The sequence below is a fragment of the Oncorhynchus tshawytscha genome, linkage group LG20 (assembly GCF_018296145.1).
Source record: "Oncorhynchus tshawytscha isolate Ot180627B linkage group LG20, Otsh_v2.0, whole genome shotgun sequence".
In the NCBI taxonomy this organism is placed as follows: domain Eukaryota; kingdom Metazoa; phylum Chordata; class Actinopteri; order Salmoniformes; family Salmonidae; genus Oncorhynchus; species Oncorhynchus tshawytscha.
The window spans coordinates 16,273,932-16,290,997 of NC_056448.1; the positions used below are offsets into that span (position 1 = coordinate 16,273,932).

Genomic DNA, 17,066 nt, shown 5'->3' on the forward strand with positions numbered 1-17,066 from the left:
ACTGTACTCATTTAAACTGCTGCATCTTTATGTAATACATGTATCACTAGCCACTTTAAACTATGCCACTTTATGTTTATATACCCTACATTACTCATCTCATATGTATATACTGTACTCTATACCATCTACTGCATCTTGCCTATGCCGTTCTGTACCATCACTCATTCATATATCTTTGTGTACATATTCTTTATCCCTTTACACTTGTGTGTATAAGGTAGTAGTTGTGGAATTGTTAGGTTAGATTACTCGTTGGTTATTACTGCATTGTCGGAACTAGAAGCACAAGCATTTCGCTACACTCGCATTAACATCTGCAAACCATGTATAGCGTAATTTCCGGACTATAAGCCGCTACTTTATTCCCACGCTTTGAACCTCGCGGCTTATACAATGGCGCAGCAAATTTATGGATTTTTCCCGCTTTCACAAGATTCATGCCGCCAAAAAACTGAGCACCGTGACGTAAATCGAGCGCGCTCAAACTTCCCATCATTCTGATTACGGTAGTCATTTTGTCACCCTCATCATGGCAAAGACACGGAGAAATGCATATGATGCGAAGAGCAACTTATGGTCAAGTCTGCCAGTGGGTCCTGACAGCGTGGAGCATTGTCAAAAAAGCCACTATCATCAACGGGTTTGGAAAGGCTGGACTGCTGCGTGTTGAAGAGGGCAGAATGAGCTCAGCGTGGAATTTGCCTCCGGATGAAAGTGACGAGAGCGACAATGAAAACGATCCGACATCGGATGAAGCAATTCTGAGGCTATTCAACTCCGACACCGAAAGAGATGACTTCAGTGGTTTCAGTGCACAGGAGGAGGAAGATAGTGACCAATGACTTTCTTGGTAGGCTACTGTTTATTGCAATTTTTTAAATTTAGTTACAAGCCGTGTTTCGTTTAAAGGCCTATTAATTTTTGTTACAAGCCGTGTTTCGTTTAAAGGCTGTGTAAAGTTCATTTGTTTCAATGTACCGGTAGGCACCTGCGGCTTATAGACATGTGCGGCTTATTTATGTACAAAATACTTTCTTTTTTGTTATTCAGTGGGTGCGGCTTATATTCAGGTGCGCTTAATAGTCCAGAAATTACGGTATGTGACAAATAAAATTGATTTGATTTGATTTAATGCCATTTTAATCATGTTTATATATCTTACATTACTCATCTCATATGTATATAATGTATTTTATACCATCTATTGCATCTTGCCTATGCCAGTCGGTTATCGCTCATCCATATATTTATATGTACATATTCTTATTCCATCCCTTTAGATTTGTGTGTATTAGGTAGTTGTTGTGGAATTGTTAGATTACTTGTTATATATTACTGCACTGTTGGAACAAGAAGCACAAGCATTAACATCAGCTAACCATGTGTATGTGACCAATACAATTTGTTTTGATGAGGCTAAGAGAAAATGTTGCAGTTTTAGAGCAAATTTACTATAATTCTAAACATTTCTTTAATGGTTTATGACGTGTTGCTGGTGCTACACCAGTGACCCAGATGTTGTATTCTCACGTTCAATGCTAACAGCTGCTCACCAGTTGTTGTGTCAGCAGATGTCCACAAGATGGAGCCTATAAGACATCACATTTCCCTCTGATTTGTGCATATGTATATAATGGTGTGTATAGACAGTATGGACTGTATTTGAATAAGAAAGGTATGTACAGCAGTAGTTATATAGGATGATCCTGGACTAGAATGCGGTATACACATATGAAGTGGGTAAAACAGTATGTGAACATTATTATTAAATTGACCAATGTCAATGACTATGTACAGAGGGCAGCAGTCTCTAAGGTGCAGGGTAGAGTATCAGGTGATAGACGGCTAGTAACAGTAACTGCCTTCTAGTGGGTGGTAAGGTATACAGGCCGTGGCTCGGGTGACTGAGGTCCTTGGTGTGGTAAGCCCCGGTGATGTGTTGGGATTACCGTACCACCCTCCGGAGAGCCCTGCGGTTGCTGTACCAGATGGTGATACAGCCAGACACAATGCTCTCAATGGTGCATCTGTAGACGTTTGTGAGGGTCTTAGGGGCCAAGCCAAATTTCTTCAGCCTCCTGAGGTTGTAGACACACTGTTGCACTTTCTTCACCACACTGTCTGTGTGGATGGAACATTTCAAGTTGTCATTGATCAGAGGAACTTGATTCTTTTCACCGTCTCCACTGCCGGCCCCATTGATGTGGATGGGGGCGTGCTCCCTCCTGCTCCCAACTGGTCTGCACATGCGCTGAGGACACAGCTTGGGATGCTGTCTGGGCCAACATCCTTGCGAGGGTTAACAAGCTTAAATATCTTACTCATGTCGGCCACGGAAAACGAGAGCTTGTGAGGTGTGGTGGTGGCATCAACGGCTCTGTGTTTTCCGCGTAGGGGGCGAAGAAGGCGTTTAACTTGTCCCTGTACTGTTGTTTTGCCTCTTTGATTGCCTTACAGAGGGCATAGCTGGTCTGTTTGTACACGTTCATGTTTCCAGTCACCTTTCGGTGGTGAAATACGGTGGTTCGCGCTTTCAGTTTTGCGCAAAGGCTGCTATCTATCCACGGTTTTTGGTTTGGATAAGTTCTATATTTTTTATATATACACTACCGTTCTAAAGTTTGGGGTCACAGTAAAGAGGTGACACTGGGATGCTGGCCTTCTAGGCAGAGTTGCAAATAAATACCATATCTCAGACTGGTCAATGAAAAGAAAAGATTAAGATGGGCAAAATAACACAGACAATGGACAGAGGAACTCTGCCTAGAAGGCCAGTATCCCAGAGTTGCCTTTCACTGTTGATGTTGAGATCCAATTGTTGTAGTAGCGGGTACTTTTTTAAAAGCTGCCAGTTGAGGACTTCTGAGGCATTTGTTTCTCAAACTAGACACTCTAATGTACTTGTCCTCTTGCTCAGTTGTGCACCAGGGCCTCCCACTCCTCTTTCTATTCTGGTTAGAAACTGTTTGCACTGTTCTGTGAAGGGAGTAGTACACAGCGCTGTACGAGATCTTCAGTTTCTTGGCAATTTCTTGCATGGAATAACCTTCATTTCTTAGAACAAGAATAGACTGATGAGTTTCAGAAGAAAGTTATTTGTTTCTGACCATTTTGAGCCTGTAATCGAACCCACAAATGCTGCTGCTCTAGATACTCAACTAGTCTAAAGAAGGCAAGTTGTATTGCTTCTTTAATCAAGACAACAGTTTTCAGCTGTGTTAACATAATTGCAATAGGGTTTTCGAATGATGAAATTTGCCTTTAGTGATGATCCTAACTGACCTAAAACAGGGACGTTTTACTAGGATTAAATGTCAGGAATTGTGAAAAACTGAGTTTAAATGTATTTGGCTAAGGTGTATGTAAACTTCCGACTTTATACATATATATATACATTTTTTTCATTTTTTTTGTTTTTTACAATAAATTAAAACATATAGTCAAAAAGTATAAGTTATCATTGTCACATTGGGAATAACATCCTCTATGCACTTCCTGATTAACTCCATCACAGAGTCAGTGTATGTCAATACTATTCTCAGAGCCAACCCGGAACATTTAAAAGTCAGCGTGATCAAAACAATCTTGAAGCATAGATTCCGAATGGTTAGACCAACTTTGAAAAGTCCTTACCACGGGTAGATCCTGTTGAAGTTTTTGCTTATAGGAGGGGAGGAGCAAAAGAGGCAATCTGATTTTCCGAAGGGAGGGTGGTGGAGGGCCTAGTAGCTGGGATGAATAAAATTGCTTTCAGTTCAAACAAAAGTTCAAACAAAATGATCAGATTCAGGAAAGTCACATTTCTGGTCGAAAAGCTGGTGAGTGACCGCCAATCTAATATCCCAAACATATTTTTGGCTGTAGGTAATAACGTTCTGAGCAAATAATGTATGAAATAACAACAACGACAACATCAAGAAAAATACTGCAAAGTTGTCTAGGAGCTAGAAACAGGGCGACCATGTTTGTCGCCACCATCTTGTTCACCTTACGTTCGAAAGTATTAGGTATTTTACAGGGCTTTGTCGGGCGTTGTTTGAAAAAATATCAATAAAAGATTTAGTAACTCATAAAACAATTCCATAAATAGAAACAGTAACATCAAATGTAGGCAAAAAGAGAAATATTTATTTCATGATAGACCACATTTTGGAAATACTCAACCATTCAAAGAAAAATGTACATTAAGTTATTTTTTGAGGATGTACTGATAGGAGTTGAAATATCTATAACCACATGCAATGAGTTTTCTCCACTACACAAACAGCGACTAAGTAGTCCTCCCCCTTAGCCAACATGTACTCCCCCCAAAATCAACCCTTCCTATCCTAGGTGTCAGGAGTTATGTTTGGGAGTAGTGGGAATACACACAACATAGTCACATACGATCAGAAACCTACAGTACTCTTTCCTCTTCCACCACATCAGTCTTAGTTTTTCAGCCAATGTCACTGTTTGAATCACCTGGTCAGTCGATTATTGTGGGTACTTGGGGTTGACAACTGACCTGGGATGGGATAGGAAACCAGAGAATATGGCAGCCATCTTTATCTTCAATAGCTGATTACATGGATGTGGTCAGTCAATGATCCAGTGTGGCTTTCTGCACTGTAGGCTAGATTAAATCTGGTGCGCTGTTTCCCCTTGGAGCTAGAAAGTGTATGACTGCATTCAATATATTTATATTGTGACATATTATTTTCAGGTAGATCATCATAATGATGTTGACTTTTTGATTCTGAGTAATTCATGGAGCTGCCATATTACCTCGCCAGACACCACAGCACCAAAAAGAAAATTCAGAGAATTTTCATCATTTTAAACTTCCTAAAATCCCAGGACCATGTGTCCATCTGTAAATAAGGCAAGGTACAACCAAATTGATAATAAAAAATCTCTAGGTTGAAGTTCATGCGGAAATTCATTTAAAAAAAAAGTTGCATTTGGCTTTAAAATAATTATGGTTGGTCCAGTTTTTAGCAAGTACAGTTTGGTCTTTTACTAAATAAAACTAAATAAAACCAACAAAAATGTTGAACACCAAGATAGATATTCAGTGCATTAGGTGAGTGTTAAACTGACTTAAATTTCCCTTTTTTGCCCCCTGTTGATTGCGAGGAGTACCCATAGACTTAAAGTGCTGAGACTGATGTGAACCTTCTATCTGTACACCCATTCTACCTGCCATTACACCCCATGGTGAGTCACTGTTCTTTTTTGGCTGCGTCAGGAACAGTTCCCCAACTCCAGTGCAATGCTTCTGAGGGCACTGTCTGTCTGTCTTCAGATGAAAAGGGGGTTGAATGAATGAACAGAGGGTTAAGGACTGGAGTTGTGTCCCAAATGTTGCACCTCCCCCCTTCCTTCTTCTTCTCCATCCATAGTGCACTCTGCAGTAGAGGTTGGACGGGTAGAGCTCGACTGTAAGCTGGCGGTGGTCCATGGACCATAACTGACGAATCCTGTGAGTATTAACCACACTTCAAAAGGCACCATAATGTTATAGTGGTCAGGGCAAGTGAGTGTGTGTGTGTGTGTGCAAGACAAACTAATCCTGGCGTTTCTCCTTCCACCTCTCTTTTACGCCCTCAAGGCATCGCCATGACAACTAAGGCAAAATCTTCAGCAAAGAGACACAAATCTGTATTTTTCTTAATCTCTTTTTCTCTGCTGTGTTGCTAACATCCATTTCACACATCAATCGTTAGGATCTCTGTTAAATAAATTATCTATACATTATATTACCCCCTCCCATAGACCTGCAACAAAGGAGGAGTCTGTTCATGTAATAAAACTATAGGTTCCCCAGTCTCTGTACGTAGAGTATGTTGGGCCTCTCTCTGCAATGTTTCTCAGTTCATGTCAGCCCCCTCAGAACAACCAGAGGCAGACAGACTGGAATCCAGTTTTTCCTCACAGAGATCAAACAGGACAAGATCTTACAAAAAAACAACATAAGCAAAGCCGATGCGTAGGAAGAAAACCGGAATAGAAACGTTGTTCACTGCAAAATCAGTATCCAGCAAAAAGTATTCCACATGGTGTTTCCCTGGAAACCAACTAGTCCTTTCTGAGGACTGTGGAGCGAGGTGTGATGTGATTGGACAGGAGCCGTGGTGACATCAGAACCTCACTGAACTCCTTCTTCGTCAACATATGTTGAAGGAAACCAGCCAATCTAAAATGTCAGACACACACAGCAATGAGAACAGAAACCTGTCAAAAATCACGAAATTGTGGAGAAAAAAAGGCTAAATAGTACAAAAATAAATAAATACAATTATCTAATACTGTAGCCTAAAGAAAGGCTTCTAGATTTCAGAGGGGCAAATGATGAATTAGGTGTTAACATTGCAGACTTCACTTTGAGGTTACACTTTACATTACATTGCTCTCTTACCTGTGTAACCACACAGCAATTATTATTGTAACAACATTGTAATAACATGAATACCATATCTTAAGCCCCTGCTATATTGGTTCTCACTCACCCTGCCATTGGCCTCTCCCTTCCACCAGCCCTGGTCTCCTCCGATCTTGCTGTAGATCTTGACAATGTCTCCTTCTCTGAGTGACAGCTCCCTCATGTCCCGTGCTGCAAAATTGTACCTGGCCACCGCTGTGCTGACCACCCTCGGTGTGAAAACTGCAACAATGACATCAGAGTCCGTGGGATAACAGTGCAGAGAGAGCAGACACATTGGTGTTCCACAGGTAACTTACAGATCCTACAGTGCAGAACATGTACAGACAGTAGTGGAGATTAGGGTTGGAGGAGAGGATTGGGCATGAGGATTTTTTCATAATTGTTTATTTTATTTATTGTGTGTTTTTGTTCTACCTTGTGATATTTTTCGTGCTACATTGATATTGATTACTGCATCGTTGGGTTTGGAGCTGGCATGAAAGGCATTTCACTGTACTTGTGCACGTGACATTAAAGCTTGAAACTTAAGATGGGTTCTTTTACCCCTTGACCCAGTTACTTAAGTGTTATATTCTAAATAAATGAGTTAATGCAATGCTCTACCTAATGATGTCACATCGGTGACACAATAAAAGAAAGAAAGAAAGTCACACACTCCTGTACGCCCTCAAGGCATCACCATGACAACTAAGGCAAAATATTCCAGCAAAGAGACACAAACTTGTCTTTGTCTTCATCTCTTTTTATCTGCTCTGTGGATAATATCAATATCACACAATAATCATTAGGATCTCTGTTAAATACATTATCTATACATTATATTACCCCATCCCATAGACCTGCAACAAAGGAGGAGTCTGTTCACGTAATAAAACTATAGGTTCCCCAGTCTATGTACGTACAGTAAATTGGGCCTCTGCAATGTTCTCTGCTGTTAATTCAATGCCTTTTCAATGATGGCACATCAACGACACAAACAAACTAAGAAAGAAAGTCGCACACTCAATATATGCTCCTATCAATGTAATGGGTGAAAACCTCATGCTTTTAAAGTGATGACACATGACAAACGAGAGGAGAACCTTTGACAGCTATGAATGAATATGGGAGGAAAAGGGATGTGAGAGGAGAGGTGGCTTGCTTGCTGGAGTTCAGAGGGAAGAAGAAGAATACTTGAAGAGAAGGAGGAGAGAGTACCTGACCAGAAGGGGGCTGAGCTCTGAGAGGAGGAGAAGTTGAGACCCTGAGGACTGAGGAAGGAGAAGTTGTAGGAAGCACCAATGGCTGCTGAGACAGTCAGTGAAAGAGGGAAAAGGGGAAAGAGGAGAAAAGAAAGAAAGAGAGAAGAAATCAAAGAAAAGAGAAAACTCATTAGGGAGCATGTAATGGCTGGCCAGAGATCAAGGTGGCCAACACATACATAGGGCTTTGTCCCCCATGGAAAAACAAGCCTAAATCAAGAGAAAAAAACGCTACTCCCATTCTATACCCATGCCTCACACACTGAAAAACCAACCATGACAAATGTCCAATCCGCCAGAGGCGCTGTATCCTCTTGTTCTCTCCCCTAGACTCCACCCCTTCCAACCCCTCCAACCCACACACACAGATCAACAAGCCCATTGTCTCCATCCATTTCCACACGCTGATCAGAAAAATGGAGGGGGAAAAATGTGTTGTTGGTGCCAATTGGGCCTGGCTGGAGAGGGAGCAAACAAAGGCAGATCAGTGTGGGAGTCTGGCCAGAGCAGAGAGCAGGGCAGAATAATTTATTATACATCTAATGATTGAGGGTGTTCAACAAAGCCCATTCAGCTGGCCTGACACCCAGCCAGCCAGTCAGCCAGCCCAGGGCCTGAGACAGCTGCCAGGAGTCCCAGCCTTCCTCCCTCTGGCTGGCTGCATGGGTCAGGGGAGGTGGTGACTCTGGGAGGGACTGAGCCTTGCAGGGTGACTGGCCTGGCTGGGTGTTTCCTGTTCTGGGAGGAGAGAGGCGGGTGGAGAAACAAACCAGCAGCCTGCCCCTCTCAGTTAACTCTGTGCAGTGAAGACTCTGGATGAAGGCATGGATTGACTGAATAGGGATGTCTCCTATGTGTGCATCTGTGGCATTGGCAGACAGAAGAGGAAGAGAGAGGAGGGAGTCTCACCAGGGATGGGCTCACCTGGAGAGCGAGTGCTGGCCCGCGAAGCCGGCCCCCGTTCTCTAGATTTGTAGGGATATCGTAATGTCGTGTCTAGCAGTTTGAAACTCTCCTTCAGCGAATGAGACTGATAGTACTCCACCAACTCCTGCCAGACAGAGCACAAGAGAAAGACATTCATTGACCATATAAGCATTACAAATAGTATGTGACATTATGTGACTGATTGATGAAAGCTCTCTTACCAGTAGACTCTCAAACTTCTTAGCCTCAGTGATGTGGATCCAGCTGTCTTTCTCAATGACTTTAATATGCTTTACTTCATCATTGAACCTATTGGAGACAAAAGTACTGCAGTGACCGCGGAAGATTCAGAGGTGGGAGCTGACAGCGTGGGCATTAGAGGTGGACACAGGAACAGGACTACAGTGGGTCTTGCAGCTCCCGGTAGGAGTTCTGGGTTTGAAATATGTCATGTGTGGAGCTTTTCATTATTACTGTGTGTAAGCCTAATATAGTTTACTTAAAAATCTCTACAAAATAAATGGTAATATCCCCTCTCCTCGCTGCAGTTGCAGCCAGTCACTCAGATGCATGTGGAGACATACACAATTGCACATGTCCACGGGGCATGGTCTAACTCACTCCAATGGCATCACAAACTGTATGACAACTTCCTGGTAGTGTACACAACAAATATCCATTTCGATATGAATGTGGCTTTCACTATGAAATACGTGAAGGAATGGGGGGTTTGTTAGTGTTACTGAGAAAGATAAGTCTTCTGTGATTTTTCTTTGTTAGGGTAAATCAGGGTAAACACTAACTTGATGCTGATGGCGAACCTCTCTGCCTCAGCAGTCCTCTCTCTGATCAGGTATGTCCCACTGCTGTGGGACTTCAACAGGTTGTCAGCCTGTGTCCGCTCCATGTTGCCAGCAAACCTGACGGGACGTTTAGGGGGAACACAGGTCACTGATGGACTTTAGAAAATACATAGTAATACACTGTCCTAACATAGTAATACGTTGTCCTAACATAGTAATACGCTGTCCTAACATAGTAATACACTGTCTTAACATAGTAATACGCTGTCCTAACATAGTAATACGCTGTCCTAACATAGTAATACACTGTCCTAACATAGTAATACACTGTCCTAACATAGTAATACGCTGTCCTAACATAGTAATACGCTGTCCTAACATAGTAATACGCTGTCCTAACATAGTAATACACTGTCCTAATGTAGTAATACGTTGTCCTAACATAGTAATACGCTGTCCTAACATAGTAATACGCTGTCCTAACATAGTAATACACTGTCCTAACATAGTAATACGCTGTCCTAATGTAGTAATACACTGTCCTAACATAGTAATACACTGTCCTAACATAGTAATACACTGTCCTAACATAGTAATACACTGTCCTAACATAGTAATACACTGTCCTAACATAGTAATACACTGTCTTAACATAGTAATACGCTGTCCTAACATAGTAATACGCTGTCCTAACATAGTAATACGCTGTCCTAACATAGTAATACGCTGTCCTAATGTAGTAATACACTGTCCTAACAGAGGAATACCACAGTAATACAATGCATTTACTAAAGAGAAATGAGGAGAGGGGTACTTGCAAACTAGACTGAATATCACAACTTTTGAAATGTCTGTGAAGGGTCGTACCATGGGTATGCATAGTAGTCTGTTTCCCTTGAGGACTGCCGGCTGGGGAAGGACTGGAACAAAGGCTGTGGTGACAACCACAAAATCAGCATTAGAGATTTCATAAATAGAGTCATGAGTGAGTGAATGTGTATGTGAGGGGTCCTTTACCTTGGGGTCCAAACAAGGCTTTACACAGTTGTTAGGAAAGAAGCCACTCTTCTGGGTTTGGATAAGCTTTCCCTGGGAGAGAGAGACACTAGGTGTTGATATACAACAACTGTGCTGCTATGGCTGGATGTAGGAGCACATTGGGCATGCTCATCAGAATGTGTATGTGTAACCTATAGTCAGTATTTATAGGGGCCAGGGAGTGATTTTACCTCCCACCAGGTGGTGTCAGGTTCCCCCTTCAGCAGCTCGATGAAGTCGCCTGTCTGGAAGGAGAGTGGAGGCTTCCCTGGAGGAACAGGCGTCCCATGATAGTTCCTCACTGCCACCATTTTAGGACCTGGAGCCAGGATAAAATGCATACAGTTAGATAAGCTGAACACTCTTCACTTGGGCTATTGAGACTGCACAGAATTCTCCATATAACATTCCAACACTTGTGTTAATATACTCAATCAGCTCTTGCATTGTAGTCTTCCACTAGATAGCAGCAGAGAGCTGTAGCTCTACTCCACATTCCAGCCAACTTCAAGTTAGTTTGACAGCTTGAGAGCAATCTTTATCAACGTCTACTGTACATTGTAGCACTCCTGCCTGACTGACATTAATTACACCGTGCTATATGATTTCCTGTACGAACAGCATTCCTACCCGATGGCGGTAGTCCAGGTTCCTGAAAGGGGAAGGATAAACACAACAACAGTGTCAAGATTAGGGAGCTCTAAGAGCTAATAGTATTCATGTTCTACACAACCAAACAGATGAATCAATCAGTTACCAATACAGCAACAAAATGGTCATTAATTCATCAAACAATAGATTTCAATCTTCAAAAGGTGATAAATCTGAATGTCTAAGGGAGGGTGAAACACTCACTGTGTCGAGTGGATCTGAAAAGATGTGAGAGAGAAAGAGCAGATGGTCACCTAAATGGTACAACTCACTAGTTATGCATGTCCCATAGAACTGTCTGTATCTAGGGAAACTGGTCAGTAACACTTCACTTTAAGTTCCTCTTATATCTCTGTAGTACCACTGTAATGAATAAGTGTTAACTAGAGGGTGGAGAAACCTACTTATTTTACAGATGGTGATGCACTCTAGACACTCTTTGTGCGCTCCAGTCCCACAATGGGAACAGTAATACCCCTGGTAGAATATCCCCCTGGGAGAGAGAGAGATAGAGTGAGAGATACAGAGAGATAGAGAGTGAGAGATACAGAGAGAGAGAGAGAGAGAGAGAGAGAGAGAGAGAGTGCAATACAGAGAGAGAGAGAGAGCGAGAGAGAGAGAGAGAAAGAGAGAGTGAGATACACAGACAGAGGTAGAGAGAGTGAGATACACAGATAGAGAGAGTGAGATACACAGATAGATAGAGAGAGTGAGATACACAGACAGAGAGGTAGAGAGAGTGAGATACACAGATAGAGAGAGTGAGATACACAGATAGATAGAGAGAGTGAGATACACAGAGAGAGATAGAGAGAGTGAGATACACAGAGATAGAGAGATAGAGAGAGTGAAATACACAGAGAGAGAGATAGTGAGATACACAGAGAGCGATAGAGAGAGTGAGATACACAGAGAGAGAGAGATAGTGAGATACACAGAGAGCGATAGAGAGAGTGAGATACACAGAGAGAGAGATAGAGAGAGTGAGATACACAGAGAGAGAGATAGTGAGATACACAGAGAGAGAGAGAGAGATACACAGATAGATAGAGTGAGATACAGAGAGAGAGAGAAATAGAGAGAGTGAGATACACAGAGAGAGAGAAATAGAGAGAGTGAGATACAGAGAGAGAGAGAGTGAGATACACAGAGAGAGATAGAGAGAGAGATAGAGTGAGATACACAGAGAGAGAGATAGAGAGAGTGAGATACACAGAGATAGAGAGAGTGAGATACACAGAGAGAGATAGAGAGAGTGAGATACACAGAGAGAGATATAGAGAGAGTGAGATAGTGAGATACACAGAGAGAGAGATAGAGAGAGTGAGATACACAGAGAGAGAGGATCATTCCTAACCCTGACCAGCTAGGACAGGTCTTTATCTAAAAACCACTCTGAATAGAATACACAACATGCACCGTATGTGATTCTGTGCTAGTACTTTCCTAGTATACACTGTTGTTCCAAAAGCTTCAGGTTTGATTCCTGTGTGGCGCCACACTGTGTACTTTGTTAACCCAAATAAAAGCCTTGGCTAAATAGACATGAATTCAATGTTCTGTTACTACATCCACCGTAAGCAGTCCACTCTTTTTTAAGTGGATTACTTCTTGCGCTATGTAAAATACAGTGTGTACACTGCCATGTCCAATAGCCAACACCATACATCACAGGCTGATACACTGGGGCTACTGATGCAATTATACAGTTAGCAGCTAGTGGTAGCAGCACACTGGTCCTTTCCACAAGACGGGGAGGGAATGTAGGTCAGTGTCGCTACTATGCCGTTTTTGGGTCAATATATTGCATCAAGTATAGAGTGTAGACAGCCACTGTAACAGAGGTGGTAGTGTGGTAGTGGCAGTGATAGTGTCACGGTTCATGAATCCACTGCCTCCCTCTCTCTCTCTCTCTCTCTCTTTCTCTCTCTCTCTCTCTCTCTCTCTCTCTCTCTCTCTCTCTCTCTCTCTCTCCCGTGTTTGTGTGGGCGTGGTTCCCAATCTCGGCCTGATTGTCTGTGCCAGCTGGAATCACTTATCTTCCCTTTATATGTTCTGTAACCAGTGTTTCTTGTTGTCAGATCGTTGTTACTTCTCTGAGGTTGTGTCGTGTGTCTGTGCTCATCTCTCACCGCCCTTGTGTGGATTATCTGCTGTGCTTCCTCCTACCCATCCGGACACACTCCCCTGGATTTCTCAGCACGCTATCATAGGAAGATGCGCCCTAGTCCCTGGGTCGGATTCCGTCTGAGTACAGTCTGTCTGTCCTGTTGTTGCTGTAAACTGTATTTATTAAACCATCGTTGCTTGCATCTTGCATCCGCCTCTGTATTGTCACAGATAGTGGTACGCTTCACAGCGTAGTTCTAGAGCTGCACTCACATTGTCCCTGATGAAGACAGCTTGTCTGTCGAAACGCTGGTTATTAGGTTATTACGTTATTGCATCTGAGCTCCTAGAGTGTGAGGCTCTCCTTTTCTTTTCCACGTGTTCCACTCCGCTAGCCAGCACCTCGCCTAAACAGGTGTGTGTTTCCTGCGTCTCCAAATGTCCTCACATTGTCAACCTAGACGCATGCCGACTGTAATGGTTGGCTTTGGAAAAGTGTGCGTGCATGTTTTAGCTGTTAGTCAAATCAAACAGATGCAAAGGCTGACTGATTTGTCATTCAGGGAGTTTATTGAGGCTGGCAGCCTCAAAAGGCTGCATAACACATTAAGTGTGTAGCATCAGTAAGTACCACTAACATCCCATTGAAAAACAGCGATGTCTTCCGTCAACAAAGCGCATGATAAGGCCACGTGAACGATCTGATGTAGGTGTACAGGTACATAGCAGGAGTCCCTGCGGCTTTTTCCAAGTCTCACCTCAGCAGCATCTTGCAGGCTCGGCAGTTGGTGTCCTTCTCAAACGTGTGCATCTGGAAGTTGTGCTGATTGGCCGTGGCTTTCTCCGGCTTGATGTTTGACCTTCAGGATTGGAGGAAATACACACAGCGAGTTTGAAATGGATCTGATTCGTCTAAAAGATCCACGGTGATGTATATTGCTACAGTAGACCTACTACTGTACTCACATGGCCATCTCAAACTGCTCCATCCATTTCCTCTTGGTGTCCTCTGTTTTACAGAAGAACTGGAAACCCTGCTTCCCTTGCAGGTGGATCAGGTAGAAGCCATAGGACCACTGCAGAGAACGAGAGGATGAGGAAGCGATGGAGGAAAGAAAGAAACAGAGGCATTGATGGAGAGAGTGGAGGAGAGCAGTGGTGGGAAAAGTAACCAATAGTCATACTTGAGTAAAAGTAAAGACACCTTAATAGAAAATGACTCATGTAAAAGTGACAGTCATCCATTAAAATACTACGTGAGTAAATGTCTAGAAGTATTTGGTTTTAAATATACTTGAGTTTCAAAAGTATAAATCATTTCAAATTCCTTTTATTAAGCAAACCAGATGGCACATTTTTTTGTTTTTTTAATTGAATAATTTACAAACAAAGCACGTGTGTTTAGTAAGTCCGCCAGAGGTAGTAGGGATGACCAGGAATGTTCTCTTGATAACTGTGTGAATTGGACCATTTTTCTGTTCTGCTAGCCATTCAAAATTTAACGAGTACATTTGGATGTCAGGGAAAATGTATGGAGTATAAAGTACATTATTTTCTTCAGGATTTTAAAAAATGTAACCTTTATTTAACTAGGCAAGTCAGTTAAGAACAAATTCTTATTTATAATGACGCCCTACCCCGGCCAAACCCGGACAACACTGTGCCAATTGTGCGCCGCCCTATGGGACTCCCAATCACAGCCGGATATGATGCAGTCTGGATTCGAACCAGGGACTGCAGTGACGCCTCTTGCACTGAGATGCAGTGTCTGAGACCACCACGCCACTCGGGAGCCCTAACATGTATTTAGTGAAGTAAAAGTTTTAAAAAATTAAAATATATAAATAGTACTGGTACTCCAAAAAACGACTTTAAATTCTTTTTACTTTACACCACTGGGTGGGGACGGACATTTGGGAGGGTTGTAAACAACTTCACCTACACAATGATGTATACTAATAAAATGTCATTTTTATAATCTACACATTCCCTTTGGAGCTAACCAAGAGATACTGTTCATGCTTGGGAATGCATCTGACAAAAGCGTAAGAGAATCACATAGCCAGTGGGTGCACATGAAATCATGGCATAACCCAACAACAAACAAACAAACAAACAAACAAACAAACAAACAAACACACACACACACACACACACACACACACACACACACACACACACACACACACACACACACACACACACACACACACACACACACACACACACACACTAGCTGCAATGAGAAGTTAAGGATTGCTTCAGCTTACCATTTTTCCACTCGACTGGTAAGCATGCAAAGAGAAACACACCAGAGAAGATTGAGTTACACATGCACACGACTACACATGCACACGACTACACATGCACACGACTACACATGCACACGACCACACACGCACACGACCACACACGCACACGGCCACACATGCACACGACCACACATGCATACGACCACACATGCACACGACCACACATGCACACGACCACACATGCACACGACCACACATGCACACGACTACACATGCACACGACCACACATGCACACGACCACACACGCACACGACCACACATGCACACGACCACACATGCACACGACCACACACGCACACGACTACACATGCACACGACCACACATGCACACGACCACACACGCACACGACCACACACACGACCACACATGCACACGACCACACATGCACACGACTACACATGCACACGACCACACATGCACACGACCACACATGCACACGACCACACACGCACACGACTACACACGCACACGACCACACACGCACACGACCACACACGCACACGACCACACATGCACACGACCACACATGCACACGACCACACATGCACACGACCACACATGCACACGACCACACACGCACACGACCACACACGCACACGACCACACACGCACACGACCACACACGCACACGACCACACATGCACACGACCACACATGCACACGACCACACATGCACACGACCACACATGCACACGACCACACATGCACACGACCACACACGCACACGACCACACACGCACACGACCACACACGCACACGACCACACACGCACACGACTACACATGCACACGACCACACATGCACACGACCACACATGCACACGACCACACACGCACACACACGCACACGACCACACACGACCACACATGCACACCACACATGCACACGACTACACATGCACACGACCACACATGCACACGACCACACATGCACACGACCACACACGCACACACACGCACACGACCACACATGCACACGACTACACATGCACACGACCACACATGCACACGACTACACATGCACACGACCACACATGCACACGACCACACATGCACACGACCACACATGCACACGACCACACACGCACACAGCAGTATTCATTTCATGTACATGTTCTTCAGAGCATAGGCTTGCACAATGCATACAGATCTGACACTTTAATGCATTACACATGAGCTCGCTTATCTGAAATTACCGTCACCGCCATTCTACCTCAAGGACACCATTTGTAATCTTTGCTCAAATATTGCAGAACCTGGGCTGAGCGTGTCCCTTCAGCAGGCTGTTGAGGGAAATTGTGCGTCCCTCGTTTTAAAGTGCTCAACGCTGCTGCCTACCTTCTTCATGTCCCTGTTGTTCATGGGGTCGTCAGACATTTTGTACGACTGCAGCTCAATGATCTCCTTCAGTTCATAGCAGTAGCCTTTCCGCTTGCACACTATGACCACTTTATCAAACAGGAATATGTACCTTGGGAAACGAAGCGTAAAACACCTGTTAGAGCGCTGAACACGTGTTCTCCAATACTAAGTCTGCTTATGACCTCATTACCA

General features: G+C 43.4%; 1 protein-coding gene across 5 annotated transcripts in view; it reads right to left on the bottom strand.

The window, feature by feature from the left end:
- Positions 1–4,109: 4,109 nt before the first annotated feature.
- LOC112219368 (guanine nucleotide exchange factor VAV2) overlaps positions 4,110–17,066 on the bottom strand; it is a 1,336,992-nt gene continuing 1,324,035 nt past the window's right edge. The window contains exons 15-30 of one of the 5 annotated variants that reach the window (XM_042302259.1): positions 16,851–16,983; positions 15,470–15,484; positions 14,166–14,275; positions 13,958–14,059; positions 11,495–11,583; positions 11,295–11,308; positions 11,070–11,091; positions 10,631–10,758; positions 10,419–10,490; positions 10,269–10,333; positions 9,402–9,518; positions 8,820–8,907; positions 8,596–8,722; positions 7,628–7,714; positions 6,495–6,649; positions 4,110–6,181 (exon numbers count right to left, since the gene is read on the bottom strand). In XM_042302259.1, coding sequence (XP_042158193.1) covers positions 6,134–6,181; positions 6,495–6,649; positions 7,628–7,714; positions 8,596–8,722; positions 8,820–8,907; positions 9,402–9,518; positions 10,269–10,333; positions 10,419–10,490; positions 10,631–10,758; positions 11,070–11,091; positions 11,295–11,308; positions 11,495–11,583; positions 13,958–14,059; positions 14,166–14,275; positions 15,470–15,484; positions 16,851–16,983 — 1,372 coding nt within the window. In that variant the 3' untranslated portion in view covers positions 4,110–6,133. Of the gene's footprint in view, positions 6,182–6,494; positions 6,650–7,627; positions 7,715–8,580; positions 8,723–8,819; positions 8,908–9,401; positions 9,519–10,268; positions 10,334–10,418; positions 10,491–10,630; positions 10,759–11,069; positions 11,092–11,294; positions 11,309–11,494; positions 11,584–13,957; positions 14,060–14,165; positions 14,276–15,469; positions 15,485–16,850; positions 16,984–17,066 lie in introns of all 5 variants that reach the window. The other 4 variants (XM_042302257.1, XM_042302260.1, XM_042302258.1 and 1 more) reach the window with 4 other exon arrangements.